At 40.9% G+C, this 22,774-nt stretch overlaps 1 protein-coding gene across 3 annotated transcripts in view; it reads left to right on the top strand.

The window, feature by feature from the left end:
* LOC140463092 (acetyl-coenzyme A synthetase, cytoplasmic-like) overlaps window positions 1–22,774 on the top strand; it is a 77,348-nt gene that overhangs the window by 17,133 nt on the left and 37,441 nt on the right. For all 3 annotated transcript variants that reach the window (XM_072556802.1, XM_072556803.1, XM_072556804.1), the window contains exons 3-5: window positions 8,781–8,872; window positions 15,762–15,865; window positions 16,239–16,311. In XM_072556802.1, the coding sequence (XP_072412903.1) occupies window positions 8,781–8,872; window positions 15,762–15,865; window positions 16,239–16,311 (269 nt within the window). The remainder of the gene's footprint in view (window positions 1–8,780; window positions 8,873–15,761; window positions 15,866–16,238; window positions 16,312–22,774) is intronic.

Consider the following 22,774-nt stretch of genomic DNA (forward strand, 5'->3'; position numbering starts at 1 on the left):
CTTTCGCTTATCCCTCAGGAAATGTATTTTCCACTGTAGTAGAAGGAGAAAATAATGTCTGAGCTGTGTTGTTATCAAAGAGCCAGACTTGGCTCCATGAATGGATAACATATTTGGAAATTAGATCCGATACAGTACCCTTTGCAGATACATCCTTAAATTTCTGGAAAAAATGTTTATTGACTCTGTCATTACCAATGCAATCAAGACTTTGTTATAGCAAGATTGCATTGATTTACTTTATACTTCTCCCAATACTTTGTTTGTTTACCATCTCAAAGCATTTCTCATGAACAGACTACACTTGTTTTATGATCTAAAACTGATTTTTTTTGGATAAAGTGAATTTTGCTTGAATTATATTCAACAGACAATGTACAGGTTGCCCATTCTATACTTCTGATCATTTTGAGTAGAAATATTTTTCAAGCTGAGAAATTAGATATTTCAGGCTAGAAGCGAAGTAAATTGATTTGATACAGCAATATTCGACTTGACGTTTTCTGGTACTTAAAATTGTCATTTTGAAATTATAAAGGTGTCTTTCAGAAATTTCTTTTTATTCTCTCCATGGGATGTGGGTGTTGCTGGCTGGCTATCATTTATTGCCTATCCATAGTTGGCTTTGAGAAGCTAAGTAGCGAGCTGCATTCTTGAACCATTTGCTGACGAAGTGTTGTAGGATGATGCACAATTCCACTAGGAAGGGCATTTCAGGATTTTGACCCAGCAACAGTGAAGGAATGGCAATATATTTTCAAGTCAAGGTGGTGAGTAGCTTGGTGGGGAATTTGCAAGTAATATTCCCAGATATCTGCTGCTCTTGTCCTTCTAGATGGGATCGTTGTGGGTTTAGAAGGTGCTGTCTTAAGTGATTTTCCGCAGTGCATCATATAGATAGTATACACACTGCTGCTACTGTGCATCAGTGATGGATGGAATGGATGCTTGTGGGTGTGGCTCCAATCAAGTGGGCTGCTTTGCCCTAGAAGGGGTCAAGGTTCTTCAGTGTTGTTGGAGTTGGAACCGTCCAGGTAAGTGAGAGTATTTCATGACAAACAGAAATTGCTGGAAAAATTCAGCAGGTCTGGCAGCATCAGTGGAGAGAAATCAGAGTTAACATTCTGGATCCAGTAACCCTCCTTCAGAGCAAAGAGAAATCAGAGTCACTGATTTGAAAGCCTCAGCCTATTCAGCCTCTCTCTGTAGCTCAAACCCTCTGATACCAGCAAAATCCTTAAATCTTTTCTGAATCCTTTCAAGTTTCACACCCTCTTTCCTATAGCAGGGAGACCAGAATTGAACGCAGTATTCCAAAAGTGGCCTAATCAATATCCTGCACAGCCACAGCATGACCTCCCAGCTCCTATACTCAATGTACTGACCAACAAAGGCAAATGTATCAAACATCACCTTCTCTATCCTGTCTACCTGCAACACTGCTTTCTAGGAACTATGAACTGGCACTCCAATGCCTCTTTGTTCAGAAACACTCCCAGGGCCCTAACATTAACTGCTTTAGTTTGCTTTCCCAAATGCAACACCTCACATTTATCTGAACTAAACTCCATCTGCCTCTCCTTGGTCTGTTGGCCAATCTGATCGAGGCTCCATTGTACTCTGAAATAATCTTCTTCACTGTCCACTACACGACCTATTTTGGTGTCATCTGCAAACCTACTGATCCTGCCTTCTATATTCACATCCAACTTGTTTATATAAATGATGAAAAGCAGTGGACTCAGCACAGATCCTTGCAGCTGTCACAGACCTCCTGTGCAAAAATAACACCCTCTGCCACCACCCTCTGTCTCCCACCATCAAGCTAATTTTGTTTCCATTAGATTGCTCCCTTGTATTCCATGCTTATTTTAATATGTTAATGAAGAAAACTTGTGAAACAGCATAAAACGTTTTATAAAAAATTTCAAAATGTATCATTGGATGTGGGTGTCATGACAAAGCCGACGTTCTTTGCTCATTCCTAATTGCCTTTGGGAAGTGATGATGAGTTGCCTTCTGGATCAACTGAAGTCTGTGTGTTACACCCAAGGTGTTATTCAGTAAAGAAATCTAGGATTTTGATATACTGATAAAGGAGGAACAGAAATATATTTCCAAGTCCAAGACATTATGCGAATGGGAGGGAAACTTGTAGGTAGTGGTGTTCCGATTAATTAGCTACCCTTGTCTGTCTTGGTGGTAGAAGTCAAGAGTTTGGATTGCTGAAGTGCATTTATTAAATGCTGCATTACAGCCTCCTTGTCATGATTGTGCAGGAGATGAATGTTTAAGGTGGTAATTAGGGTGCTAACCAAGAAGATTGCTTTGTCCTGGATAGCATTGAGTTTTATGAGAATCATTTCAGCTGCAATCATCCTTGCTATTGAAAAGTATTCCATCACACTTCTGACTTGTGCCTTTATGGGTTGCTACGTAGGATCTGAGGTGTCATGATCTGAGATATTTGCAATAGAATACTCAGCCTCTGACCTGTTCTTGTAGCCACAGTAGTTGCTGCAGTTAAGTTTCAATCACTGCGAAGCTTTTGGATGCTGGTGGTACTGTTCAGTGTTGACTATGCCACTGAATGTCAAGAAGAGTTGGCTAGCCTCTGCCTGTTGGAAATTGTCACTCAAAGGCTAGTCAATGACATGAATGACGTTAAATTTTGAATTTTATCCGATGTTGTTGTGTGGACATGGGAAAGAAATGCATGTAATGTTAAATGCCTTTTCAGTACAGTGGTATTATAAACCTGTGATTTGGAGCAAACTTTTGTGCATCTTACTTACAAAAGCTATGCAAGCACGTTTGGATGGTAGCCACAGTAAGTGAGTAATCAATAATGAATAGTCCATATGTTGTGTTTGCATTTTCATTTTTACCCATCTTGCAGTTTTTTTCTCCCTATTTGCCAATTGATTTTTCTCTTGGATAAGTCATTCCAGTGGGTGAGTGAACCAGCTACCTGCTTAGAAGCCTTTGCCAGTTCTGCTCATGAGCCATCTGTTAGGACGCATGCAAAAGAAGTCTTTGTTGATTCTGAAGTTTTATTACTACCCATAGGGCATTGCCTTGGACAAACTCAGTGTCTCATTTGAAATTCTTTGATGAAAGAGCATATCAAGTTGGTAGTAATGAAGTTAACAAGTATATTAAAATTGCTACACTTGATGGTACTATCATCAAGCTCTGTGTGCTTTATCTACTTGTTTATGAGAAACGTTACCTGATGTGACGAAAACACGCAAACTTTATATTTTAGCCACTACGTTTCTTAGTTTTCCAAATGTATAATAGGAATGAAGTGAAGACATTAGGGAGATGCAGCAAAGATTCATGGTAATAGTTCCAGGGATGAGGAACTTCATTTATATATAGAAATTGGGAATCATCTTGGAGAATCGAGGGTTAAAAGGAGATTTGATAGAAGTATTCCAATTCATGAGGGGTCTGAGCAGAGTAACTGTGAAGAAATTGTTCCCAGTGGGAATTGAGAAGTGAAGTGCGTAAATTTAAGATAATTGACAAAAGATACAATGGCAACATGAAAATGTTTTTGAGGTGATGAGTGGTAGAAATCTGCATTGCACCGCCTGAGAATGATGGAGGCTTGTTTAAATTAGCTTTTTCAAAAGAAAGTGAGATCATTATCTGAAAAAGAAAGTGGTGGGATAAAGACAGGAGGATGGAGCTAGGTTAATTGCTCCTTCAGAGGGCAGCACAGACACAGTAGGCTGAATGGCCTCTGGTGCTGTAACCATTCTGTGATTCAGTATCTCTTTCTATGGGTGGATGTACGTCACATTTTTATACTTTCTCTTCTGTGATTCATTATTAATAGCATAACCATTTCGCTATTATCTGTTATCTCAGTAATAAAACTGGAATTAACTCACCCCGCTTTAAAAGTTTGATTTTAAAAACCTGACTTAAAACAAAATCAATTCTAATCTTTCCTTTTGGTGATAATTTTCTACAATTTTTACCTTTATCCAACTTTTATATTTGTATGATTTTACAAATACCATAGCATGTAAGTATTAGACTTCTGAGAAATTCAGATGAGTTTTGCATTAAGTACAAATTAATTGGTATTGACTTTTCTTCCATGTTTTCTTACTGGTACTTGGGTCCTGGCATTCTTTATATTGCGTTCCATATTCAGTTATTTATTATTTGGTGCCTTGTTAAAGAAACATCTGATAGTGTGTAGGATCAGCAGACGGTGAAGAAAGCAAATGGTATATTGGGCTTCATAGTGAGTAGATTTCAGTATCATAGAATCTCTACAAATTGGAAGCAGGCCATTTAGCCCATCAAGTCCACACCAATCCTCTGAAGAGCAACCCACCCGGACACACCCTCCTACCTTATTCCTGTAACACTGCATTTTCTGTGGCTAATCCACCTAGCCTGCACATCTGTAGACACTATGGGCAATTTAGTATAGCCAATCCACCTAACCGACACATCTTTAGAATGAGAGGAACCCGGAGTACCTGAAGGAAAGATACACAGTCATGGGGAGAATGTGCAAATTCCACGCAGACAGTTGCCCGAGGCTGGGATCAAATTCCCAGTGCTGTGAGGCAGCATTGATAACCACTGTGCTACCATGCTGCCCCCAGGAACTGCTGCAATTGTGCAGGGCCTTGGTTAGAACACATCTGGAATGTTGTGTGCAGTTTTGATCCCTTATCTGAGGAAGGATGCTCTGGCTGTGGAAAATGTAAGAAAAATATTTACCAGACCAATACCTCGGATGGCAGGGCTGACTTCGGAAGAGGGACTGGATCAAACAGGATTACTGTATATCCACTGGAGTTAAGAAGAGGGAGAGATTGCATAAAAATCTATAAAACTTTAATAGGACTAGGCCAGGCAGGAAGGATGTTCCCAATGACTGGGGAGTCCAGAACTAGGGTTCACAGTCTAAGGTTATGGGGTAGGCTATTCAGGACTGAGGTAAGGAAAAATTCTTTTCATGACGAGAATGGCGAGCCTGTAGAATTCGCTGGTGCTGAAAGTGATTGAAGCCAAAACATTTGAATGCTTTCAAGAAGGCTTAAATATAGATCTTAGGGCTAACAGATCAAAAGGTATGGCGTGAAATTCCAAACAAGGGACTGCACTGGACAGTTAGACTCGAAAGGCTGAATGGCCTACTCCTGTTCCTGTTTAAAAGTTATAACATGGAAAAACATCACAAGGCTTCTCAGAGACTTCCTGAGATAAAACTGGTCTTTGAGCCAAAAAAGGAGGTAATAAGACCTTGAGATGGGATTTTAGAATGGGCTTGAAGGAAAATAGGAGACAGAAAGGAGGTGGAGAATTTCAGAATGTGGCTTGTCCAGTTCTTGAGTATGATTCCAAAGCAAAAAACTGAAATGGAAGAAACCTCAGTGTCAGAGCTGAGATTTCGTTTTCAGGCCATTGTGGTGTGGATTCTGCAATTAACAGGGGCAATGAGTTGATTATAGAGTCATAGAGATTTACAGCATGGAAACAGACCCTTTGGTCCAACCTGTCCATACCGACCAGATATCCCAACCCAATCTAGTCCCACCTGCCAGCACCCAGCCCATATCCCTCCAAACCCTTTCTATTCATATACCCATCCAAATGCCACTTAAATATTGCAATTGTACCTGCCTCCACCACATCCTCTGGCAGCTCATTCCATACATGTACCACCCTCTGTACAGGACATTGGTAAGGCTACTGTTGGAATATTGTGTGCAATTCTGTTCTCTTTCCTATTGCAAAGATGTTGTGAAACTTGAAAGGGTTCAGAAAAGATTTACAAGGATGTTGCCAGCGTTGGAGGATTTGAGCTATAGGGAGAGGCTGAACAAGCTGGGGCTGTTTTCCCTGGAGTGTCGGAGGCTGAGCGGTGACCTTATAGAGGTTTACAAAATTATGGGGGACATGGATAAGGTAAATAGGCAAAGTCTTTTCCCTGTGGTTGGGGAGTCCAGAACTAGAGGGCATAGGTTTAGGGTGAATGGAAAGATATAAAAGAGACCTAAGGGGCAAGTTGAAGTAAATGTGGCCGTAACCTTTAAGAAAAAAATTCTCTAAAAAGACTGAAGACAACCATACTTGATAAAATTAGACTTTCTTAGTTGATACACATCACTCCACATCCTTATCTATCTTTACTTCTTGAAATCTCCATTGTCCGTCTCACAGCATCCTAAACCATTGAGCTCTGTGTTAATTCTTTTTATAATTAGTCACTGTTATATTGTAAGGAAGCTGAAAGTGTGCTTCAGTGAAACATTGCATAAACTGCTCTTCGACTTCTGAAACTTGTAGAAACGTAGTCAGAAACTGTAATCTAACTAAGCTTTATCTGCAGTCCTTTGCTACAGTTGTATTTCCCACCTGAATGTTTGATTATATAAGTTGAATTCTTTTTTGTTAGTTAACTGAAATTATCAAGATTTGTAATATTCAGAGAAAGCGTGAAATGGGAGAAACTCTCCATTAAAAACAGTCTGGAGTTTGCACTTGCCAGCAGCTAGGCTGAAATTGCATTTTTTTGGATGCTTTCTCCCACTTTATCCAGTCCTATGTACACTATCCTATTAAGGTGGTAGGCAGACCCCTATTGCTGCTGGTCCATTCAGCAGCGGGCATTCCTAAGATATGTAGGGAAACGTTAGGGCTTCTCTGTGCCCTGTTGACAAGTGGTGGATTTAAGATGACGTATATGTGTAGGATTGTTAGACAAGAAGGTTAAAGCACTCCAACAATAATGAGTACTGCCAAGGTTGAGGCCATTTATTACCATGTTGTCTTCCCCATTGAATGGAGCCTCAGTCTTAGGTGGCTGCCTGGACTACTGCTGAAGGCCAGCTCCATTAAGCAAGGGATCTTGACATGTTTGAGGTTCTGGTCAGCCATTGGAAAATGTTGGATACCTCACAAAACTGCCTCCAATGGGCACTTCATCCCTTGGGTTCACCAGCCAATCTAGATCCCAACACACTCTGGGCATGTTCCCAAGAGGCAGGAATGTGTTGAGGAGCTGTCACAATGCTGCTACCCCCATTCTTCCACCAGCCTCAAGCCCCCTAACAAAGGGAGTGAGGAAAATTTACTCCTGAGTGTCGGATATTCAGGAAGGTTGACAAGGCCCACTCCCCCCTCCCCTGCCCATGACATAATGCAACTCTTTGATTTGCTTTTTACTATTTGCCACCACATTACTAAAACTTCCTCAAATCAGGTGTGCCACAGAACTGAATGCAGAAGATTAATGTAATACAGGAATTACCTTCTGCTTTATTTTAATGACTACTTAATTTTTAGCGAACAGCTGCATTTAAAGGCAATGGGATTGCGTGTTATTGCAATATCTCTCCAGTTTGCTTATACATTTTGCTGTACCATCCGCAGTTAAGGTTTGGAGATTTACAAAGAGCTTATTAGGTACAAATGCTTCGGTTTTACAGGGCTTTGGTGAGACCACATCGAGTAGTCAGTGTATACTATTGGTCTTAGTAAGTAAGGAAGAATGGAAATGTATTGGAAACATCTTGGAGAAGGTTCACTAGTCTAGTGCTTGGAAGGGGTGGGTTGTCCTTTGAGGAAAGTCTAAATAGAGGTGGGCTTTTATCTGCCGAAGTCTAGAAAAGCAAGAGGCCACTGGGGCAGAACGGTGGCTCAGTGGTTAGCACTGCTGCCTCACAGCACCAGGGACCTGGATTCGATTCGTGTGAAATTTGCAGATTCTCCCCATGTCTGCGTGTGTTTCCTCTGGGTGCTGTGGTTTCCTTCCACAATCCAAAGATGTGCAGGTTAGGTGGATTGGCCATGCTGAATTGACCATAGTGTTCAGGGATGTGTAGGCTAAGCACATTAGTCAAGGTAGAGTAGTAAGGGGATGGGTCTGGGAGGAGGAGAGGTGGGGCGGGGGGGTTTACTTTTCAGAGGGTTAGTGTGGACTTGTTGGGCCAAATGGCCTGTTTCCACACTGTAGGGATTCTATGATTTGAGACATGGAGGATCCTGATTCGACTTGACGGAGCAAATGTAGAAAAGATGTTTCTTCCTGTGGGAGAATCTAGAACTGTTTTTAAAATTAAAGGATTGCCCTTTTTAAGACAGAGGTGAAAAGTTATGTCCTTAAGAGCCATATGTCTTTGGAATGCCCTTCCTCAAACTGTAGTGAAAACAGAGTACATGAATATTTTTCAGACAGAGGTAGACCCTTGATTGACAAGGGGCTGCAAGGTCATTCGGGTGGGCAGAAATGTGGAGTAATCAGGTCAGCCACGATCATCTTGAATATCAGAGCAGTCTTGAGGAACATACCCTGTTGCTGGTTTGTATGCAAATGTGCTTTTTCCCCAAATTGTATATTCATTCCATTTGAATCCTCTGCATCTGGCAAAATGGGGTATCTGATATAATGTCAAAGCTTTACTTATAATTTTTAGTGGGCTACTAGAAAATGATGAGTTGGTAACTATTTTCACCCTCAAAATTCACTGCCCGTTGCCAAATTTTTCTGTTTGAAAACGCCTGTCTTCTCTACTACATCATAGACACAACCAGGAATCCATTCGAAGAGGTAGAAAGCCTACAACTTACGATATTCATGATCTTGTATACTGATATATTTTTCCTTTTAAATCTATTGAACAATAAATGTTACTTCCACTTTCTTGTAAATTATTGTTAATTCTGTGTCTTAATTCACATGATGCTTAGTGTTAAATAGCAGAAGGTTAGTAGAAATATAACTTTCTGTTATTTGATTGCAGGGAGGGGAATGATCCTGGAGATTGTATGCAAATAACTTACAAAGAACTCTTGCAGCAGGTCTGCAAATTTGCCAATGTCCTGCAAGCTCATGGTAAGCTCCTCAATTAAAATCTCCCTAATTCATTTTCCCTATTTTATAAAAGATGGAAATCAAATATAAGGTCTTTAATGTTTGATATGACTAATGTGTCAGTGTCTGTGCAAATTAATTACATTCAGAAAATGTAAAAGGACATGAACACATTTAAAAAACTTATATATGAGTGATACATACCCAGTATTTAGTTATCTGAATTTTTATTCAGGGTTTAATTAAATTGGCAAAGCCAAGGATGCACATGGCACTGTTTCCTAGCGTTGCCCTCAGAATAGCTTTATGTGGATTTTATTGATTAGTACATGATTTTATTTTGAGTTATTAACACTAGGCACTTCTCACAACATGGGGAAGTTATCTTTAAAGATATAATTCAAACATTTGCTGCTATTCTTAACCTACTGTTGCTGCAATTTTAAGAAGTCAAAATGCTCATTACAAGAGAACCATTAGTATTATGTATTAGTTAATGGCTTAAAGATTATACAGCACTACGCAGGCTTAATGTTCTATGCTGGCAAATATGCTCTAATTGAGCCTTCTCCTGTTTTTCCTCATTCAGCTGTAGTACTATAACCTAATTGAGCTCTAACTCTCTTCTGTTTGTCTCATATGCTGGTCTAGCATCCCTTTGAAGCAAATATAGATGCAGCAAACACATCCTTTTCGCTCTCTGGGTAAAAGTTTTTTTTAAATTCCCTATTTGCTTTCTTGATGACTTGTATTATGGTTTCTAGTTTAGCTGGTCCTCACATGAGAAAATATTCTCTCTCCACAGTATTGAAATCCATCACAATTTTAAAAAACAATCCCAGTTAGGTTGCACCTCGGCCTTCACTTCTCAAGGGAAGAGAAAAGGAGAAAACATCTTCTGTTGGCCATATCCTTCATCCCTGGTGACTTTCTTGTTGTCCATCTTTGCACTCTCTCAAGTACCTCAATATCACTTTTCTTACATGGCAACCAGAATTACATACAGTACCTCAAGAGTGGTCTAACAAACATTGTTTACTAGTTTAGCATAACTTTATTTCTCAGCTCTAACCCTCTAGAAGGAAGCTGTAGAGTTTGGTTTACTTGTTTATGTCACTACTTTAGTGATTGAAGTATTGGTGTCCCTGATCTATTCTCAATTCCTTTTAGCTTATTGGTGCTGAATTTTATTGTCTACCCATGGGCATTAAAGCAGGTGGGTTGATCGGTAAATTAGAGTACTGTCCCATCAGTGGAATCTGCTGCCACAATTTTACAGGCTGGAAACATCTAGTGAGTTGCATATCCCTGGCCCAGTTGAGATCAGTTAATCTGTAGTTAAGGGCCTCATCCCTTCGCTGCTGCTGTGATTTAACAGAGTGGAAGAGACCTATGCTCAGTGTGCGGCGCGATAGGTTTCACCCTGTGGACTGCTGGCTTGAAAAGGGGAAGTTATCAGGGTGATTTTGCATCTTTCCTGGGCCCCTTTGTCCAATCAGTGCATTCCAACTTTGACTCACCGTTTTGCCTTCGGATTTGCACCCTGCAGTCCTGGCAAGATTCAGCACTTAGCTGGATTTTGAGACTGAGGTTGCTCATTCTGTATGGGTGCTGTGATACCAGTGCTGTTCATTGCTTGTGGTTTTGCTGCTGGCCCCCAGTCCACCCACACCTCTGAGGCAGGGCTTCCTTCCTGAAATGGACAGAAGACCTACCTCAAAACTAATTAATCATCCTCTGAAAAAATATTAATATGTGGCAAGCCATTCAAGGAGAGCCGGATTCATCCCAACATTTATCCTGGATGACGGGGTGGCCTACCTTCCAGACGTAACTTGTTTTTTTTGCATGTTTCATGTGAAATTTTCACATGAGCTACATTTTGACTTCCAGCAGCTCATTTTTCATTTTTGCTCACTCCTATTATTAGGAAATGAGGTTACGCAGTAGCAATACCTTCAGTATTTGTATTGAATCTTTTTCTTGAGTTTCTTCCTTTGGGTAAATGGCACAAGAAACAAACAAAGAATCTATAATATATAGCAGCCCGTGTAATCTCACACTGAGAATTAATCAGATAAAAATAGTATGTCAACAATTTGTCAATGCCATGTTAGAAACTTATTTTGCAAAGTCATGCTGTTACTTGGTAACAGGACACTGTGACCTGTGCAATAGTGGCTCAAACAAAACTAGAACAGACAAAACATGGCAAGTGGGTAATAGCAGCTTTGATTGAAATGAAATTTCCTTTAGTATCAAAAGTGGCATATACTTCTGTCTTAAATAGTACTAAATAGTTAACTTTTCATGAAAACTTTAAGTTCACAAATGATCATACAGCATGCAAATGATTTGTAAGATAAAAAGAATAAATGGTTTTCTGACTTTTGTGCCTATCACTTATCTATCTTGTTCCTCAACTTCTGTGTGATTTTCTAAATCATGTTCTGCTTCTGCTTCAGAAACAGTAGGTGATGATTGTTAATGCATACTGTACATTGAACATGTGGTCTTGTTTACCAACTTTATGCCACCTGGTTACAAATAATTCGACTTTGATGCCACCCCCCCCCCCCCCCCCAGAGATGACATCATGGTGTTGTCAATTGTCGGCATCTTGAACTGGACTGTCTTGTCAGGCAATTTTGATTCTCTTCACACTGAAGAACGTCTTCTCTAATTTGGCCATGGTCAACATATTATAATTTATGCATTTCTTTTATCAAAGTGTCAGAGCTGACTGCTCCCCACGCTCTTTGAATTGGTTTGTGCTTGTGTCCTGCAACAGATCTTGTGATGTAATTGAGACATCCTATTATTGATTCTCTGCATCCCTATCCAACCTGGTTTCCAGGTATTTACAGTGCTTTAATTGGAATTAGTCCTCTTCTTTATACTGGAGGTGGTTGATGTCTTAACTGTCTTGAGAAGGTGAGCTCGAAGGCGTTTTTGTAGCACCAATGGGTAGTGCAGGTTTTGGTCAAATCAGAAAGTGCTCCATCTTGATTCCATGCTGGAATTTAGTTACCATTAGTTTTCTTTTCGTTTACATTCTATTACTGTCAAGACCAATGTAGTTGTGTAAAAACCACCAAAGTGACTTCATTACTTCAATATTTCAGCTTTTTGTGCCATTGTGTAGGATGAAACCTTGCTGGATTATAGATCTAATCTTTCTGTATAAGAAGGCAAGGTGTTACCATCCATGCACTAATGTTGCCTGTCCTGCCATCATAAAAAACTAATGGTTATGACTCAAACATAATTCCTACTTCTCCCCAACTACACTTTGCCTCTATCTACTTTTTTTTCTTTCTCAGAGCCAATTAGCTATTTGTCCATCTACTTCCCTCCTCATTCCATGTTATGTGACCTTCTTTATTATGTGGTATCATATCAAACATCTTTGAAAATCAAGATAAAGTATTCCCAGTGCATCACTCCAATCTACTATTTCTGTTCCCTCCTCAAAAAGGTCAGTGATTTCAATCAAGCAGTTCTTTCGCTTCTAAAATCCACTTTGATTTTCATATCACATTTCACCTCCTTTTATGTTCTCTATTCTGTTTTTTTATAGTAGAGATTCCATTATATTTTCTATTACCAATGAATTGCTGATTGGTCTATAATTCTGAGTGTGTTCCACTTGCCTTAAATTTAGGTTTTAATGTAGATATAGATTGGACTGGTACGAATAGAACAATTTACTTAATCATTATGATGCATGATTGACTCTACAGTGGTGTTGGCTCAGCTGTTGCGCTGAGAGCTAGAGTTGCCAGATCTGTAAGAAAGTATGTTGGAAGTATTATCACAGGAGTGCCATCGTGCAATTACTTTGCCCTGTTAAACTGTCTTTATCAATCTCCAGACCAATATTTCCATCAACAATGAACAGAAGTGTTCAAATAAGAGGGAGAAAAAGCATCTACTTTTTTAAAGCACTTCAGATTTTTGTCATTGATTGCTCACCGTAATGTCCAGGAGATCAAACTGTGCAGAATTCTGGGCAATCTTGACAGGTTGACAACCCATTGAAATGACCAGGATTTTCCATCCGTTCACTTTAATTATCAAAAGGATCATAGATTGACACACAGAAAAGTGTTCATTACAATTTGAACAGCGTCCAAGTGAGGTGGATATTATTAGATGAGGTGCAGTTAATATTTTTATCCCTAGTATCGCTGTGGGTATAGGCTTACTTAAGAAAAAGTGACAAGTGCACAACATGTTCTTTCTCCATAAAACAATAATAAAATTGATGTATTACTTTTATTATAAATATTCTGCTTCTCAGTGAAACCTAGTGATATCCAGAGGCATTGGCTGTTCTTCTGAAGTCCTTTGAGTAACTCAAATTCTTTATATGGGAATGGTAATACAAGTGCAGAGTGAATTTCAATGCAAATGTGTTGAATGTTTGTACATGCATTGGCCAGAAAATATACAGGTATATATACAATTCCAATATGGGGTGCATCTACTTTTTGAGTTGGATAAAGCATTTGGTATCCTAGTTTCAAACTGAAAAGAATTCTGTGCTTTTATGCAGCTGCTGTCAATCCCCATGTTAAGTGAAGTTGAGAGGGTAGAAAATCTAATGCAATTCAAAAATTGCCTATCAATTTGTGTAAACTTGGCTTCGCGATGTCTGAGGATGCCCCTATATAATCATATTTTACCCACAAACATTTTTAGAAAAATGAAAATGTGATGATGCAGAAAATGAATGAAAAATGTATTTTTAAAAGATTTGTTCACACCTTAGAATGGCATGACCTTGAACAGTAATGGAGGTCCTGGGCCTCCTTCACCGCCGTTCCCTCACCACCAGACACCTGGAGGAAGAACGCCTCATCTTCCGCCTCGGAACACTTCAACCCCAGGGCATCAATGTGGACTTCAACAGTTTCCTCATTTCCCCTTCCCCCACCTCGCCCTAGTTCCAAACTTCCAGCTCAGCACTGTCCCCATGACTTGTCCTACCTGTCAATCTTCTTTTCCACCTATCCGCTCCATCCTCCTCCCTGACCTATCACCTTCATCCCCTCCCCCACTCACCTATTGTACTCTGATACTTTCTCCCCACCCCCACCCTCCTCTAGCTTATCTCTCCACCCTTCAGGCACTCTGCGTTTATTCCTGATGAAGGGCTTTTGCCCGAAACTTTGGTTTTACTGCTTCTCAGATGCTGCCTGAACTGCTGTGCTCTTCCAGCACCACTAATCCAGAATCTTGAACAGTAATAGACATTGTTGGGTATTAGCAATTTAAAAATTCAGTTATTTTTTTTTCTGCTTTGTTCAGACAAGGGCAATACAATCTGCCATATCATCAATGTATTCAACCATGTTTCCTTGATTTACTACTGCATTAAATAATCTTGGAGCATCTCTCTGGTCTTTCTGTCTTCAACGAGGGAAATGAGAGCAGGTGAATAATAACCAGGCTTTTCAGAATTGTTGGACTAGGCTGAAGAACATACAGACTTATGATCACCTCACTTGAAATTTCTGTTATGCCATCCACTCAGAGTAAGATTCAATTGTTGTTCCTGTTGGAACTCCCATGACTGCCTCCCATGCCAGAGTGAAAAGACTCTTGCCATTGGATTAGTTGGCTCAATCCTGCTCCTCTCATTGTCAGCATCTTGCACGGTCAAAGCCCATTTGAATCCAGCGAGTTGGAAGCCGTTGCCAATTGTGGCCTCTATCACCATCTTTCACGCCTGGAATTTAGAATAGTCAGGTTTTATATCTGCTTATTAGTGGCTTCAATAACCTGAGAGACCAGCTGCCATCAGCAGTTGATGTTTAGGCCCTGAATCACCCCTGATCCTTTGACTGGAGCTTGACCGTGCTTTTGGGATGCAAGAATGTCCAGGCCAGTGATCTCTGGGTGTGCAGGGCAGTTGTTTATAAAGATGACAATCTGCTTATTCTTCCATTAATAAGTTTTATCAACTCTCTTGATTCACATCTCAAAAATGCTGGAGCTCATCCAAGTGGTCTGTTAGCCCTGTAACATTGCAAAGGCATGTGACTTCTAAAGACAATATGCGTTGATGCCTCAAGTTCTTGTATATAGTTCAGTCAACCTCAGTAGTTTAATTTTCTTCTTGATATTTGACTTGATAAATTTCCTTGCAATAATATTTAACATATGTTCTATTTGTTTAAAGAATATTATTTCTGTTAACAATACAGTACCTGTATTTAACATTCTATTGTTTCATATAACCATAAGTTATCCGGTTACTGAATTTTCCAGTTGAATGAATTTTATGGTCATGTGGAATTGTTTTTGTCTTGAATTTGACCCAGGTTAGTAATTGCAGATGATTAGATATTTTGAGGTGACATATACTGGCTGCTTATATTACTCTTCAGTTTTATTAAAATTTTCTGTTCATAATTTTCAGAAAAACAACTAGTGCATTTCTCCCCAAAAAGAAACCATGGGAAATGTTGTGGTGGAATTCAGTCCAAAGTTATTTTCGGATGACCACCAGTTGGAAGTAGCACAGGAATTGTCTGGATATGAATCTGGCTTTGGCTTTTACGTTTGACCGGAGGAGTGGAGGGGACAGAAATAAATCATGTTCATTTCTTGTAACCATTACTTCACTTTTTCGTAAGATGTTCTACAGTAAAGATTTGGACACAGTGTTTTGTTTTGGTATACTGATTGGAACAAATAACTTGTGTAGATAAAAACAGCAGTTAAACGTTTAAATTTTAAATCTGAACTCACTAACATACACAGTCTGGTATAAATTTTAGTTGCTGCATATTCTCTTGCCCTGTTTTAATTTGGATATCCATGGATGAACCAGAACCAAAAAAATGTTGCTTCCTGTCATGGTCTATGCAACTATTTATGTCTTTTTATTTAAAATCCACAGGAGTGAAGAAAGGAGACAGAGTTTCAATCTACATGCCAATGATCATAGAATTGGTTGTTGCCATGTTAGCTTGTACCAGAATAGGGGCAATACATTCCATTGTGGTAAGAAAAAATATAGTTGCTAGTCTCCTTTGTTATGATTACTGTAATTGTAGGGAATTTAGAAATTTAAATAATTATTTAATGAATACTTTAATTGACCAGATCAATTCAGTAACTGAGTTCAAGAAATCTCCTTCTCATCCAACAAAAGCAGAATGGGACTCACTTTAAATACTGAAAAACTTTAGGTACGTTATATTCTAGTTGCTGCTGATCGACATAACCAGGAATTAATGACTGCATCCTTGTGAATGCTGAGAAGCGTGCAACTCTGACTTCAGTTTAGCAAATTCAAGCAATTAAACCTAGATGATCAATGTAAATCCAATTCACTGTTATTGAGCTGTCAAATAATTTTCATTTTAAATTTCAGTTTGCAGGATTTTCTGCAGAATCTCTGTGTGAACGAATTCTGGATTCTTCCTGTTCTCTGCTAGTTACAGCAGGTAAATAAACAGCTTGTGCACCAAATTCTGCCTATCAATTAATCTGTAGCAATATTTTCAGGGCTCCTGTTGCATTACTGGTGAAGTACTTCATTTGTTGTTGCAATGTATTTGGTAATTTTAATATAACTGTGCAGGTTGCATTGGGTGGGGAAGGGGATTTAAATGAGCAAAGATTCCAAGCCTGTCCAGGAAACCAGCTCCAATCTGCTGATCTTTGTGCTTTGGTCAGCTGGATGAGTGGGGTAGTGTACGTGTATTGGGATTTTAAAAATGTAAATGAGGTTGCAACTGACTGATCTAACCCCCTTTTCAAGTTTAAGTTTCCAGCTGGGTTTACCAGACTGTGGCCATGCCTAGAAACAGCACTGACTGAGGAAAATCTTGGAGAGAAGGCAATAGGTACTGTCATCTTGCAGAGCAGTATGAAAGAAGTGTTTTCTGCTTGGCTGCACATACTCCCTCTCTGTAGGACAGCTCTCACTACCCCCCCAAAAACTAAAAGCCCCAGTTCTCAAGCACCAAGTTTACTGATTGCATAGGACCCCTCTTCAATCTTAGACCCTCTCTGAGGTCAGAGATCAGACTCATATAATTCTCCTTCGGAATATTGACACCTTTCCCCGTCCCGCAATTGGAAACCTGGGGTTCTGGATTACTAATCCAGTGATGTCACCACTAAATTACCAACTCTATCTATGGGGATAACCTTTTTCTGATTGGTCACACACTGAGAGTAGTGAGATTTGTGCACTTTTGAAGTGTTTGCATTGGCATACAAATATACTTGTAGTTATTTGCACAAATGCACGTACATGGTAAACACTACACAAGCTGCGTTTTCAAAGGCAGTTAACAATTTCTAGCCAGAAAGGTGTGACAAGAATTTGTTGCATGAGATACACTGGCATTCAGGCTGAAAGCAGATTGATATTCAGCATTGACCTTTGTTTGGAGCTGAACTACTTGAGGTATTTATTAGCAAGCTGGGTGAAGGGATAATGATTTCAAGTTTACCAATGACAAAACATAGGGAGCACTGTAAAAGCAATACAGGTGGAAGCATGCATGGCAAATAGATTACATTATAGGTAAGTGTGAGGGTATTGCTTTGAAACTAAACAGAGCTGAATCAGTGTTCTTTCTAAATGGTGATCCAGCTCAACTAATGTATCATATACAGAAAATAAAACTGTCCTGGGAATGTACAAACACTATTAAAAAGGCTAATGAGGAGTCAAGATGGTGGCGACCCAGGAGGTCTGCTTTGCTGAGCTCTGCACCAGAATCTAGACAAAGTGTGGCACTCACCCTTCCTTCACTGTTTAATTTTTGGAAATAACTATTTCCCAACCCTTCGAATTATTTAGTACCAGTTCTGAACAGTTTGGTGCAGTTTAGAAGATGACTAGGGAAGAAGCACGGGGATTGTGTCAGACAGGGAACCCACCCCCGCAACAATGGACACACCCATGGCCGCATCATCAGCCTCCGTGACCTCCCCCAGGAACTCACCTGCAGAACACAGCCTGATCTCGGAGTTGGTGAAACTCCGAGAGAAGATAGATTAGTCGATGGAAGAGACCCGGGCCAGGCCTGAATTGATCTCGGTCACGCTGCAGTGGCGTGACCTGGAGACCCAGCGTCTCGGGGAAGTGGTGCAATGGGCCATGGCTTCCAAGACTGCAGCCGAATCCTTAGTGGGTTGGATTCTGGCATTAGAATGCAGAGTGTGGAGGAGCAGGTTGACGACCTCGAAAAACAAGGTCGTCAGAAGAACATCCGGTTGCTGAGGTTCCCCAAACAGGGGGAGGAAAATGGCCAGCTTGTCAGCTTTCTGGAGCAATGGCTCACAGTTTCCAAGGCTGGAGGTTGAGGTAGGCTGGGTGTGGGTATAGCAGGCCCACCAGGTCACAATGTGCAGGCCCGGATCGGACCAGCGACCCCACCCAGTCCTAGTGTGACTCCAGCACTGTTGAAACAAACAAATAATGCAGGAAGCCTCTAGAACACTGGGGAAGGATCCTCAGGCTATGGTATATAAAGGATCGTGAATCATGTTTTTTCAGGACTTTTCTCCAGTTGTGATTCACAAGAGGAAGGTCTTTGAGGTAAAAAGGCGGCTGAGGGACCTGAATATCCAGTATTCCATTAGATATCCAGTGATACTGCATTTCAGCAATGGGGGTTCGTGTTTAACTTTGATTCATCAGAAAAGGCAAAGGACTTCTTGGATGCTTTAAAATAGACTGACTGGCTTGAATTATATGGACAATTATTTTATTCTGTTTTTTTTCCATGTAATTTGCCTGGTTGTTGGAGGGATGGTCTTTGTCGTCTTGTTAATATATATCGGGGTCAAAATGATCTCTCTTTCTTTTTTTGTTTGCTTTCCCTTCTGTCCCCCTTCCAGGCATACCTTGTTTTGGATTGGGGGTGGAGGGGAAGAGGGGAGAGGTCATGTATTAAATTTTTTTTGTTGTTCAACCAGAGGTGCCTAGGATTACAGGATGGAGGGGACAAGTTGGTACCCACTTTTAACTTTATTGTCATAAGATATTGTTTTTTTTTCTTTGTGTTGTCTGGGGCGTGGGCCTAACTCCAGCTGGAAGGAGTCATGATGGGATTATTGGGTGGTATGAGCGCCCCCCCTGTGAACAAGAGGGAAAGTCTCCTTTCAGTTATGTGAAATCTTGATATGCTGTAAAAAGCAGTTGTTAGAAGTTTTGATTTAGTAGTTTTGGAAATTGCATTTTTAAACTTAGAGAAACTGTTTATGGTTTTCACTCAGTGCACTATGAGTGGGGTTCTTCCTCCCAGGGGTCACTGACTGTTTTGGATGATCGTGGCTAGCCATTCGTTTAAATGGTGCACCTGGAATGTTAAGATGGTCATTCACCAATTAAAAGAAAAAAGATACTGTCAAGCCTTAGAAAGGAGAGGGTCAATGTAGCCTTGTTACAAAAAATGCACTTAACCAATAAGGAGCATTTGAAGTTGCAACAGGGAGGATTCGTCCATGTATTTTTCTCATCTTTTAACTCAAAGTAGAGGAATGGTCATTCTCATCCGGAAAAACCTCCCGTTTCAAACCCTAGGCCAAATTAAGGATGAGTGTGGGCAATTCATAATACTTAAATCTTTAATACATGTGGGCGGCACGGTGGCACAGTGGTTAGCACTGCTGCCTCACAGCGCCTGAGACCCGGGTTCAATTCCCGCCTCAGGCGACTGACTGCGGAGTTTGCACATTCTCCCCGTGTCTGTGTGGGTTTCCTCCGGGTGCTCCGGTTTCCTCCCACAGTCCAAAGATGTGCAGGTCAGGTGAATTGGCCATGCTAAATTGCCCATAGTGTTTGGTAAGGGGTAAATGTAGATGTAGGGGTATGGGTGGGTTGCGCTTTGGCGGGGCGGTGTGGACTTGTTGGGCCGAAGGGCCTGTTTCCACACTGTAAGTAATCTAATCTAATCTAATCTAATCTAATATGGGATTCTGAATATATATTGCCTCCCCCGGCACATCCATTTAAATTTGTAACAGGGCCTTTGGGGCACATCATACAATTATAGGGGGAGACTTTAATTATATTATTGACCCCGAGGTGGACAGGATGCCTAGGGGTCTTGCTGGTATGTCTCTGCAATCCAGACTTATAGTTGACTTGAACAAGGAGTTAGGGTTGGTGGACGTATGGAGATGTCTTTACCCCGAAGGTAGGGATTTTACCTTTTTTTTTTCTAATCCACATAAGTGCTGTACTAGAATTGACATGTTTTTGTGTCCCATCAACCTTTTTGAATTTGGTGCTATCTTGCAGAATAGGGAATATTGCTGTTTCTAATCATGTGGCAGTGACATGGCAGTCAAGGCCAGTGGTGGTAGGACAGGTTCCCGGCACAAGCACATGGACCCATTCCTCCTGAAAGGTGGCAAGTTTATAGGGTATTTTTCATGGGAGTTTAAAATTTTTTGGGATATTAATTTAGGTGCGGCCAGCAACCCATCGGTGTTGTTGGAGACGCCAAGGCCTATGCACAGGGTTTGATTATTTCTTACTCTGTGAAATGACAGGGGGAGAACAGCAACATTTGCTCGAGGCTTGCCTGAAGGCAGCTGAGTTAGCATACTTTGATAGGCCGTCTCTACCTAAATTGCAGCGGATTATAGCCCTTCGGGCTACTTTGAATGCTGCACTTACCCAAACAGCAAAGAGGGACATCTCTTTTGCGAAACAGAGATTATTTGAGTATGCTGATAAACTGGAGAAGATATCTAGCATACTTGGCCAAAAAGAAGAATGGCACCCCCCCACCCCAATCTGTTACATCCACAAGAGAGAGTGCTGGTACTTTTACTTGCAATGCTAAAAAGATTAATGCAGCATTTAGAAAGTTTTTTATTTTTAGCTGTATCAGTCGGAGGGCTATGAGGATAGAATGATGAAAATTGAGTCCTTTTTTAAGACCATGGACCTTTCCGATATAAGCTCAGAGCAGGCGTCCTTTCAGGAAATACAGGAGGCGATGAGGCAGCTCCAGAGTGTAAAGTGCCCAGTCCAGATGGATTTCAAAGTGAGTTTTATAAGGAGTTTATAGACAACCTGGCTGGGCCATTCTTGGATATGTACAATTACTCATTCAGTCATGGCTGCCTCCCATCTTCTTTGAGAAAAGGAAATATTTCTCTTATTCTTAAGAAAGGAAAAGCCCCAGAAGATTGCACTTCTTACAGGCCCATATTACTGAACGTGGATTTTAAAATCCTGTTGAAAATGCTGGCGTTAAGGCTAGAGAGGGTATTGCCTTATATTGTCCAGGAGGACCAGACGTGTTTTATTGAAGGTTGTAGGTCTACCAACAATATTAGAAGAGTATTAAATATGATCCAAATATGTCAGCAAAGAGCGATCCCGGGTTTGGTATTCTCCCTGGATGCAGAGAAAGCATTTGGTCGGGTGGAGTGGGCATACCTTTTTTCCGTCATGGAACAGTTTGGTCTTGGAGAGGTTTTTATCAAATGGGTGGCAGTGCTGTATAGTGATCTGAAAGCAGCGGTCCTCACTTCTGATCTCAGATCAGATAGTTTTAGTGTTGGCAGAGGCAGCCATCAAGGGTGCCCCCTCTCGCCACTATTATTTACATTGGTGATCAAGCCACTGGCGGAAGCCATCCCGACAGATCCCAATATAACTGCCCCGGAGGTAGGGTCAGGTAGGCATAAAATCACCCTCTATGTGGATGACATCCTCTTTTTAACCGATCCAATGACATCTGTGCCCTACTTAATACAAGTGATTAATCTATTTGGTTTGTTTTCAGGGTATAGATTAATTTCATGAACCTGAGGGGCACCAGTATCCTTGGGGGGGAGGTTTGCTAGTGCTCTTGGGGGGGGGGGGGTTTAAACTAACTCTGCAGGGGCATGGGAACCCAGACTGTAGCTTTAGGGTGCAGGACCTGGAGTGTAGGGAGGTTAGGGATATGGCATCAATCTTAAAGGAGGGTGCCTGTAAACAGAAGAGTGGCTTGAAGTGTGTATACTTTAATGCCAGAAGTATACGAAATAAGGTAGGTGAACTTGCAACGTGGGTTGGTACCTGGGACTTCGATGTTGTGGCTATTACGGAGACATGGCTAGATCAGGGACAGGATTGGCTGTTGCAGGTTCCAGGGTTTAAATGTTTTAGTAGGGTCAGAGGTGGGGGTAAAAGAGGGGGGGGGTGTGGCTTTGCTTGTCAAAGATAGTATTACAGCGGTGGAAAGGAAGATGGACGAAGATTTGCCATCTGAGGTAGTTTGGGTTGAGGTTAGGAATAGGAGAGGTGAGGTCACCCTGTTAGGAGTCTTTTACAGGCCTCCTAATAGTCCTAGAATCGTTGAAGAAAGGATTGCGAAGATGATTCAGGAGAAGAGTGACAGTAATCGGGTGATTGTTATGGGAGACTTTAACTTTCCTGATATTGATTGGGAAAGCTATAGCTCAAGTTCGTTAGATGGGTCAGTGTTTGTGCAATGTGTGCAGGAGAGTTTCCTGACACAATATGTAGATAAGCCAACAAGAGGTGAGGCCATACTGGATTTGGTTCTGGGTAACGAACCAGGCCAGGTATTAGAACTAGAGGTAGGTGAGCACTTTGGGGACAGTGACCACAATTCGGTGATTTTTACTCTAGTGATGGAGAGGGATAAGTGTGTACTACAGGGCAAGAGTTATAGCTGGGGGCAGGGAAATTATGATGCGGTGAGGCATGACTTAGGATGTGTGGATTGGAAAAGTAGATTCCAAGGCAAGAGCGTAATTGATATGTGGAGCTTGTTCAAGGAGCAACTATTGAGTGTCCTTGATAAGTACGTACCTATCAGGCAGGGAGGAAAGGGTCGTGTGAGGGAGCCGTGGTTTAATAAGGAATTGGAATCCCTTGTTAAATGGAAGAGGGCGGCCTTTGTAAAGATGAGGCGTGAA

The sequence above is a fragment of the Chiloscyllium punctatum genome, chromosome 37, assembly GCF_047496795.1.
Source record: "Chiloscyllium punctatum isolate Juve2018m chromosome 37, sChiPun1.3, whole genome shotgun sequence".
Classification (NCBI taxonomy): domain Eukaryota; kingdom Metazoa; phylum Chordata; class Chondrichthyes; order Orectolobiformes; family Hemiscylliidae; genus Chiloscyllium; species Chiloscyllium punctatum.